This window comes from Beta vulgaris, chromosome 7 (genome assembly GCF_026745355.1).
Source record: "Beta vulgaris subsp. vulgaris cultivar EL10 chromosome 7, EL10.2, whole genome shotgun sequence".
Lineage (NCBI taxonomy): Eukaryota > Viridiplantae > Streptophyta > Magnoliopsida > Caryophyllales > Amaranthaceae > Beta > Beta vulgaris.
In genome coordinates this window covers 18,130,148-18,140,542 of record NC_079208.1, presented here as the reverse complement: position 1 = coordinate 18,140,542, position 10,395 = coordinate 18,130,148, and the positions used below count along the sequence as shown (strand labels likewise).

At 35.2% G+C, this 10,395-nt stretch overlaps 1 protein-coding gene across 4 annotated transcripts; it reads right to left on the bottom strand.

The window, feature by feature from the left end:
- Nucleotides 1–2,225: 2,225 nt before the first annotated feature.
- LOC104898830 (DUF21 domain-containing protein At4g14240) lies at nucleotides 2,226–8,984 on the bottom strand. Of its 4 annotated transcripts, XM_048648270.2 has the most exons (14): nucleotides 8,846–8,984; nucleotides 8,525–8,750; nucleotides 6,561–6,637; nucleotides 6,399–6,482; nucleotides 6,206–6,319; nucleotides 5,649–5,732; nucleotides 5,438–5,509; nucleotides 5,263–5,330; nucleotides 4,929–5,016; nucleotides 4,768–4,841; nucleotides 4,318–4,684; nucleotides 3,946–3,992; nucleotides 3,783–3,861; nucleotides 2,226–2,562 (listed from the first exon to the last, which is right to left on the bottom strand). In XM_048648270.2, exons 2-14 carry the CDS (start codon nucleotides 8,718–8,720, stop codon nucleotides 2,500–2,502), a joined length of 1,413 nt encoding a protein of 470 aa, XP_048504227.1. In that variant the 5' UTR covers nucleotides 8,721–8,750; nucleotides 8,846–8,984; the 3' UTR covers nucleotides 2,226–2,499. The 4 variants fall into 4 exon arrangements, with proteins under 4 accessions (XP_048504227.1, XP_010684243.1, XP_010684242.1 ...); XM_010685941.4 differs by having other exon boundaries at nucleotides 3,786–3,861; nucleotides 8,525–8,982; XM_010685940.4 differs by having other exon boundaries at nucleotides 8,525–8,980.
- Nucleotides 8,985–10,395: the final 1,411 nt, after the last annotated feature.

Sequence of the window (10,395 nt, the reverse complement as noted above, 5' to 3'; positions counted from 1 at the left end):
ATTATGTTATTATTACAATTTTAATTAAAGTACCACAATGATTATATAGTATTATACTTGTATTAGTGTATTATTTTATTAAATATTTGTATTATTGTCTATCATTTTATTATTCATATTACTATTAGCTGATTATGTTATTATTAGAATTTTTTATTAAAGTACCATAATATATAGTATTATACTTGTATTATTGTCTATTATTTGATTATTCATATTACTATTACTGATTACATTATTATTAATATTGTAATCTATGTCAAATAATTAAGATTAACAATAATAATCATTATAATTACAATATTTTGCAATTCGTCTTTAAATGACTAGAGATAACATGTTTTCGTTACTAATAACAATGAAAGATATAAGTGTTACCAATTGATTGTTTCATTATCATCACAGGAGTATCTTTCTTCATCGGAGTGTTTTTTTTATTTTCTCCCTCCTTTATAATAATGCATAATATATATTTGGGTACAAGTAACAAGTGAGAGATGAAAGTAGAGTGAGAGATAAGGAGTTAATGCATTCTACTACCTTCAAGTAAATGAAAGTGGAGTGAGAATTTTTCATATGTGCCAATTTTAACTTGTTAGCAATAAATGTTAATCAACTTTTGATTTTCTACTAGTGCTTTATAATATCAAAACAAGACTATTGGATATATTAGTGGTGAACGTTATATATAGGCAAATATATAAATAGTAATTTTTTCTGTTAAATTAATTATCATAAGAGATAATTAATAATAATTTTTTTTGTAAATGATGAATTTTAATAATTATTACTTCATAATAAATTTTGAGGGATAGTATGTACGTTAGGGGTAATATTTATGTTATTAATTGTCAATTTTTTTTGTCTAATCAGGTCAAATAAGTTTCAATCAGGTCCAATAAGGTCTAATGAGTTTCAATCAGGTCCAATAAGGTTTAATAAGTTTCAATCAGGACCAATAAGGTCTAATAAGTTTCAATCAGGTCAATAAGTTCCAATCAGGTTCAATCAGGTCCAATAAGTTGAATCAGGTCCAATTAAGTTTAATAAGTTCCAATAAGTTCAGTTCAGGTTCAATAAGTTCAGTTTAGATAAGTTTAGGGCTAATAAATTGAATAGAACCACCCTTACTCTTATAATTAGTCTTCTTCTCTTCTAGAGCTCCCACTCTATACTTCACCTAATTTTGATATATATGCATCTCAATATCTTCTACATCAAGCATACTCCATTCTTGATGCTTTACGCATTACCTACCATTAATAATCCTTACACACAAAAAACTTATAATTCAATTTAGTTAACTACTCAAGTTTCTCATTATCAAAACTATATTAGGTCACCATAGTCTACAACTTGCAAATGATTTAATGCTCTAAAATCATGCTCAAATTTGCAATTCTTGGAACACTAGTTTTAGGTCATGCAAGCTTAAGTCAAAATTTTGCCCGCTGCTCATCAATCCCTTGATCATAAAACATAAACGGCCATTTGGAACTTTAGATAGAAGACAAATAATTTTTTTTGGCATCATAAAAATTTGCATCAATTAAAAATGGAATTACAACATAACACAACTAAATATGAAACAGAACACAAACAAACACTAGGGGGGGGAGCTTGACTAGCTCTAACAAATTCTATAAAGAAAAATCAACTTATTATTCTAAATGAAGCTTATCTTGGGCGATTTTTAGTGGGTTAGGGTTATTACCTTGAAGAAAAAGACTTGATATAATGAGAAGAAATCTGTTGAGATGCTAAATCGGGTGATCTTCAGAGATAGTTTGCCACATCACAACTTGTAGAACTCTATGTTCACAACATGAGTTATCCCAAAGTCCTTGAGCATGAATTTCTTCTTGGGATTCTGGGGAAGGGGGGGTGACGGGGGGAACATGGGAAATGAGGCTCGGGAAAAGCGGGGAACACAGGGAAGGTGAGTGCTGGGAATGGGAAAACGATGGGAGAACACGGGGAAGGAAGAAGGGAAGTAATGGAGAAGGGAAGTAACAAGGAAAGGAGTAGGCTCGCCACCGACCGGGTAGGCAACGCATGCTCAGGCCAGCCACCAGCAATCTTGCGCTGGGCAGTGGGGGAAGTACTTCAAGGTTTCGACCTCAGCTAGGGATTTAAGAGAGATCGATCTTGTTTGCAGCAAGTAGGTTGGATCTTGTCATTCATTTTGAAGACAGATTAATTTGGTTTGTTAGATATGCAACTGATTTGACAGTAAATCACTAGATCCCTTTATTCTGCTACTTGCAATACATCAGTGAACTAGTTTGCTAACGTAATAGATACAGATCTACCTTACAACTCATATTACAGTATCACATCCGACACGTGTAGTATAGGAGAGGATTAAGCTCACCTCACTCTACTAAGAAATTTTTCTTGGGGAATTTGGGTACAAAGAGAATCGAGGAATACACAAATAAAATTTCAGACTGGTTGCAATTATGGCTCTTATCATTGAACAGAAAAGATTTATGGGTATCATTTGCTGCGTAAGTTTTGCTCGGATTTCTTCACAGCTTGGACTTGCCTGTTCTGCTCTCCCTGAGCACAGAATAGCAGAAATTTAGTATTTAGCATACAAGTTAAGATCACAGCACACTATCTTTATTAATGATCCGTTACCCAAAGCAGCATTGGACAATTCCACTGAAAAGAGTGACGTTAATTACATCTCCACAATGCAAACAAAAACCCACCAATTTAAAGCAAACTGATCGAAAGGGTGGTTAAAGTTAAACTGGAACTGCTACATTGAAGCTATGCGATCCTTTAAAAGTAAAGCCAGCAATGATTGACTTAGATTCCACAAAATTGAAGCCCGTTTAATCACGGAAAAAAAGAATGTGAAATTTTGGGAGAAAGAAAATATTAATTCTCCAAAAGAGGAAATTGAAGAAGTGTTGAAGTCTGACCCTCCTTTAACGCCTAACAAAAGTTGGAGGATCAGTCACTTCCACAAAATGTTACTGAGAGCTTCGACAGTGAACTAGAGACCACGTGACAGCTTGTAGAGAACATGGTTTTATCTCAATTGCATCACCCCATCACGACTGCATTGTACAGGTATTTGAGCTTAGAGTGACTGAGATATAAGGCCGTAACAGCTGTAAACCATCCGCATTTCCCGCAAAAGTGGTTTCGCAAAAGTGGTGCATCCGAGATTTATAATCGTGATCTAGAACCAACCAGAGGGAGGTCCATCTACCCCTTGTAAGTTAAAAGAAGTAGGAACACTACTTCCAAAATACCCACGAAATGAAAACCTTATCAGTAATAGTTGAAGGCAGACACTACAAATGTTGAAAAGTAATTTCCGCAGCTATTACAGGCTGACCCACAATGTTGTTCAAATAAGAGGATTTGAATATGGATTGAGGGGAAGAGAAGGGGAGGAAGGTCCCTATAATTTATCAAATCCTTTAAAGTTGGAAAGAGAAAACACAAGCCCATTTCCCCTCCCCTCCTGTTCCTTACCCTTCCCTCTCTTTCGTTCCCCTCCCTTTTGCTCCACCATTTTTGTTCAAAACAATCAATAATGAAACAGTTAAACCCATCACTAGGGAATCAGGACTGCTAGATTACAGTTTCCTTTTAAGGGCTATGCCAATGATGAGCCTTGGGTGGAATATGCCATTTGATAACCTAATCTCAATTCTAATTTCTAATTGAGTCTCTCTCTAGCACTTATTGACATGCATCACCTTTATTTTATCTACAAACAGCACATAATCAATATAAAGAACAAAGATACTATCACTCACCACCTTTTGACCAATTAGCTTACGGCCTGGTGGAGTTCTTGCAACAGATGATGCCGCTGCTGCCGCTGCCACTCGTATCCTGTAGGTAACATGTTTTCCTGGCTATTATACAAATTAACATATATTCCACATATGCTGCTTGATGATTTTACCATACTCTTACCTTTTATGTACATCAACATACACATCAGTCTCATCAACAATCTCTTCCTGCGCAAGAAATAGTGTGATATAAAGAATCCAACTTAGAATACAAACCCAAGAATTTTATTTTTATCCAAATGATGGAAACAACTGTTAACCCTCAAACATAATTGGGCGGGGGGAAAGAAGATTAATAAAAGAAAATCGGAGGAAGAAAGAAATGAAAATGTAATCAAATCAGCATGAAATGGGACTACGCCTACTTTATTTGATGTAACTATCAAATGCTCTTCTATTAAAAGCAGCTTTGAAAAGAAATAGAATAACTAATGTTTAAGGTTCATAGATCCATTCTCCGACAGAAAAGGGTTACATGATGAGTGAAGTCTACCTGCAAGAGTTCCTCAAAGACATCTTCCAAGGTAATAATGCCAATTACATCACCATCTTCAACATCTTCAGGAAAATCACGAAAGCCATTTGTTGCGTCATCATTTTGGCTAGGAATTTGATTATTCCTTTTTCCTGCCCATAGCTGCTGATCCATATTGAGAGCAAGAGAATCTGATATTTTATCAGCTTTCGGAAGCAAAGGGGTTGATAAATCAGTATTCAAAGTGCCAGCTTTTTCTGTTTCTTTGTTGCTGACTTGTTGAATGCCGTTGCCTTTTCCTTTGACCTTCACCACTGCAGCCATATGGCTGCTTCCCTTTTGAAACTCATTAAGGATATCATACAGGGGCATATCTCCTGGAACCCTGAAAGACTTCATGTCTGACAATCACTAACATGAAACCCAGAAACTCCAGATAAAAAGTAAGGATATGTGGTGTGCACTAACCGAGGAATTCTACGAATAGAAACGGCGCTGACTGGAGTTTCAGTTTCTGGTCGTACTGTGAGTAAGCTCTTCACCTAGATTACCATGGATATGAGAAGATAAATGTAAGCTTTATAGTTATAAATTCTTGCACAAGTTCTCCATCGAGTTTTCTCACCCACCAGCAACAGTCCTATAATGTTTCTTGGGTTTCCAGTATATACAGGAACACGACTGTGACCACGTGCAAGTATTTTTCCCATTGCTTCCCTGTCATTTAGAAAAATATTTATATATTTTGCTTAATTAGCTGACTTGCGATCACTTTAAGCAACAGACTAGACCATTAACCTCAAATTCTGTTTTGAGACTTTTCTAAATAAAACTAAACGTGTATCTCCTCAACCAATATAGTTCGTCAAGATGTATCTTCTTAGCTTCATATACACATCATAAGAAATATTTTCAAGAGATGTTGAGGTATAGAATATTAGAAAATCCTAGAAAAAAAATTACCAATCAAGCTTGGAGTTTACATCCAAGGAAAATGTTGATTCTATTGGTGTCATTGCCTCTTCAGCAGTCTGTGGGAAAGTAATCAGTCCATCCAAGTAGACTATGTAGAATTAATAAGAAAAGATGCAGATATGAAATAAAAGATAAGCAACATTCCCAAGGGTTGAAACATCACCTTCTCTGTCAAATCCAGTGCTCCACTGATTATCGTTGTCTCATCATGTGTAAGTTCTCCACCCTTACCTTCCTAAATAAGAGTAAATGTTGAGAAAAAAAAGGGGAGTCAGACATAAGAACAGAAATTTGCAGGTGACCATTCACATTAAACTCCTTTAACTGCTGAAATGATAAAAGCTACTCCTTGTACAAACATATAAGAATAATACCTCCATACTATGTATCGAGACAAGGGCTTTTAGTTGAGCTCGCCTAAATAAGACAGTATCATGTCCAAGTATTGCATCCAGAACCTGCTAAATTGAGATAAGCAGTCATGCTGAAGTCATAGCGGAAAGAAAAACGATTTGCATCGTATGTTAAGAGGCGCCACTTATAAGCTTTAGTACAAATTGTAAAAAATTGCTTCTACATATCAGTTCTATTCTGTCGAATTAACTACCCATCAAGTCACTGCATTCACCTAATCTGCCACTAAAGAGGCTGTACCTTTCCCAATCCTTATAACACCAAAGCTTATCATCATCTTGCCTACCTATGAATTGAGCTATCTTCCTTCCACCACATAAATTTCAAAACTGAACTTGTCAACTTACAAAATCTAACAGCACTTTTGAAGAGAAAGGGGAAACAATACCAGGGTAACATGATTTTCAGGCCACTTTTACCTCATGAGTTAAATTCTTAGTTTTCAGTTGATGCATTCTCTATTAATCCTGAAATAATTGTGATAAATCAAGTTTGAGATAAAAGTAAACAAGATTACCTTCCCGATAGGATAAGATATGGGATAACAAATTATCATAAGAACGCGCACGAGCCAAACAAAATTTGCACCCACAGCAAGTCCATATCTTGTACAAATGGATTGTGGAATTATCTGACCGGTATTATAAAGGGAAAAAATTAGTCCTGCTACACAGAAATGTGTTCACTATTGACAAGGGGGAAAAACCTACCTCACCAAAAGCTAGAACAAAGGTAACAGAGAGCACAACTGCGACAAAAGGATGGAAAATCTTATCCAAGTATATGGGCAGTGCCTGGAAGAAACATTTAAGATCTTGAAACAATGAAAGTCTGCAATTTAGAATTGGGGGAAATTGCAAGAAATTACTTACTTCCATCGCACAAGCATTACATAAAAGCAAGGTGACAAGAAGCTGATGCTGCTTCTGGACAACTGGTAGAATAACAGCTGAAATGATAAAAAAGATAAAATAAATTCCAACATATCATTTATAACGATTAACAAGACAATCTGTAAATGAAAATTTCCATCACTTTATCCCATTGAAGCCTACTTGAAGGTGCATCTACGAAATGTTACTGAAGATATCACCTTTTTTTGGGTGCTATGATGTTACATTTTAGATTGCTGCTATTCACGAAAGCCCTCGGGGCTAATGTCCCAGATTGTCAACAGAATGCTAGTTAAACTAAAAGTTTTGGTGATACTACCAAGTACCAATATTGGCAATATAGACCAGCGAGACACACTTTACCAATCTGCGGGATCTTAAGTTTTTTTCTACAAAACTATCCCTATACAGTCGAAATAATACAAAGTTACCCTACACTAAGTTAGCAAAAATATCCTATAGAAATAAGACCTTTGTCCAAAATCTCAATAGAGTGATTTATCATTCCTCAATGATATATATGTAGTGCATGGTACCCTGGAGAACATAATGCGTGGATGCAAGCAACTTTAGTTGGTAGTCTTGTAGGACCTATATTTGGATCTCAGCTACATCATTCTTTTGATGACTCTCTATAACCCAAAACAAAAGAACAGAGAATGTAGTGCAGTTTGATGCTCAAAGTTCCATCATAATAATAACTGAAAAACATATCAGATAAATTGCAATTAAGATAGCATCATGTATAATTGTGACTTTATACCTACTCATTAGCTTCAATCAATCAGCACATTTACACACCAAAAATATTACTTCTGGAAAACCTGTAGTTATTGATATGAATTTCTGAACTATTCATCATATTGACAATTGTAGCACCAAATTTATCCATTAATAACCATTTAAAATATCAAACCAACATGACTAGCTACTAACAAGTCAATGGCAAATTACCAAATGAGATGTCTCACCGCGAGACTGTCTCACTATTCATGTCGTCCCTTTTTTATTGTGTTGTCTCCTTTCAAGTGAAGTGATACAATCTCAAAGAGGCAAATCGGAACCTACTCTTCAAGTGACTCCTTTTTAACTCAAAAAGTAAGGTAAAATGGTAGACTAATTGCAAGTCAATATGATCGGATCAATGTCAACGACAACTGACATAGGATGCAAAAAGAAGAGGTGCAAAAACAAAAATTTGGTATCAAAGCTAAGTCAAAGTGGTAGCAAAATAGAGTCATTTGGTACCAAAATATAACCTTGGTACCGAACTGAAATTTGGTACCAAAGTACTCTATTTCGATACCACTTTGACTTAGCTTTGGTACAAAAAATTTTGTGAGATGCCAAAATGAGTTGCCAATACTTTCTCCAGAAAGAAGTACCAAGAATTCAGACATCTAGAAAGCAAGAACAGCCACGTTCAAGTACTTGAAAACTGACACAAAATTTCCAAGGTACACACAATTAAATTCGGAAAAATTACCCAAAATATATAAGAAGGTTTCAAGATTAAACCATCATAACATATCTATAAAAAAAAAGTTGGGGGATTGGTCTCTAACTAACAAAAAATAACCCAACAAAACCTCTAGCAAAATTTTTTAAAAAAGTATTCCTGAAATAATTTATAATGCAGAAATGACTATGACAATTGACAGCTGATAGAAATTAACTTCATACAATGGCGATTGAAGGAGAAAAAAATTATTAAAAAAATGAAAAACACCATTCTTGGCTCGTTTGACTTCCAATTCGAAAATTAAGGCAACTAAGAAACCCAGATATAAATCTAAAGAAAAAACCAGGAAAAAAGTTATAGAAATAAAAATGAAAAACACCATTTTTTGGGTCATTTAACATCCAATTCGAATTTTAAAAAAAACCCAAAAATAAATAAAGAAATTTAAGAAAAACCCATGAAAAAAGGGAAGAAAAAAAACCTGCTTGTTTCTTCTCAGTAGAGGTGCCACTGCGCTGAAGAATTTCGAGCTCAACGAGGCCCAGAGACATTAAACCAAGAGTAAGACCAGACATAATCCCAGCAAATATTACAAGAAAACATGATATTCCCGCATACAAAAACCAATCAAATGTGCCAAATTCATAATCGTCCGCCTCAAATATGAAGTTTTGCATTGAATTTGGTGTTAAAGTTTCAAAACTAGACTGCAACAGCATGGTTGCTACTTGTTAGAGACAAAAGTAGAGAACTAAAAAGAAAAGAAAAAAATACCAAACACACTGTAAAAAGAAAAACGAACCCTTTTTAGTTTTTTCTGCTACTAAATTGAAATTGTTTCTAAACTTTGGATGTTGGAAATTTCGTGTGATTTTGACGTCTGCTAAAGTACTAACTACTATTTTTTGCATAGGACTTGCAATTCTTAAAAAGGGGTGATAGGTAAGGTTAAGGTTTGCGACTCCAAATAGTCACTCTGCGTGCGTGTGCTTGCGGGCCTCAGCTGTGGGTATCGTGACGTGGACCATCAATTGTCCCAAAGTAGTTTTATGTGACGGTGGCAAACACGTCATACATTTTGGGTTCGAGCTGGGTCATTCTGGGTCGGGTCATATTTGGGTCAACTTTGTAATCGGGTCGGGTGCGGATTTGATGAGTCGGGTCAACATCGGGTCGGTTCCCATTGGGCCGAGTTTGTTCCGGTCAATTCGGGTGATGTCAGCTTTCTTTTCTAGCAAATAAATAAAAATATAAAACACATAAATTAATGTTTATGAAAAATATTTTCTTATTATTTTGGGTCAGTTCGAGTTGGGGTTAGTATTTTCTTTTCACATCGGGTCATGTAGATTCGTGTCGGGATATTTCGGGTTTCAATTCTATTTTGGGTGGTTACTTTCAGGTGAAAACAGGTCACAGGTCAGGTATTTTGCGTCGGATAAACAAGTACGATTCTATTTTGCCGGCTATAGTTTTATGATTCTTTTCGCAAATACCGTCCTATAACGTAAAAACGCAAAGTATTTCCTATTTTGTGGTACAATTAAAAGTATTTTCCTTACGAGTCTATGTGCATAACTGTTATTTGGCAGTGGTTACCCATAACCGAGGTAATTTCATAATTTGTCTCAAAGAGAAAGGGGCAAAGGGTAAACAACTAATATCATCCAATCAAATCCGTTGAAAGTCTCCAAACGATAGCAATCCCCTGATAGAACAAAACAAGAAACAAAAATGCTCGTTGAGCTTTCTCTCTCACCAAGATGGCTGAAGACGTAGAACAATTGGATTTATCATATCAACTAATGAATTTAGGAAAATTCTCATTGGTGACCTTGTGATTTTGCAATTTCTCAATGGTGATTTTGTGCTTTTAATATTATCATAAATAACTCTCTACTAAATAACCTTGCTTAAAAGTAACTTTATGAAGCATTGTGTTGTTAAACACATCATGTGCCCGTTAAATGCAAGTGATTTGAGTTAACCATGGTTAGAGAGTGATCAAATTGAAACTCTGCTTAAATCCCCATTGGAAACCTTATTTCTAGATTAAATTGAAATTCATCCGCATCTTTTGAACTAGTGTTTACAATCATTCAACAACTTTGCTAGAGGGATCTAGCTTCAATGCATATGATCTCTAGCTTACTCAACTTCTCTGCATGATCAATAAACTCCCTATTCATCATGTCACCAACTTCAGCAAGACAAAAACCAAAAGATGCAACTTCCTTTGAGAAAATTTTTGTACAATAGACCAAAATACTGAGGCAAGCCTCACGAATCATGGGTAGCTCCTCCATCATCTTAATTTAAATCATAAAACGGGTCAAGACTAGCTATATACTG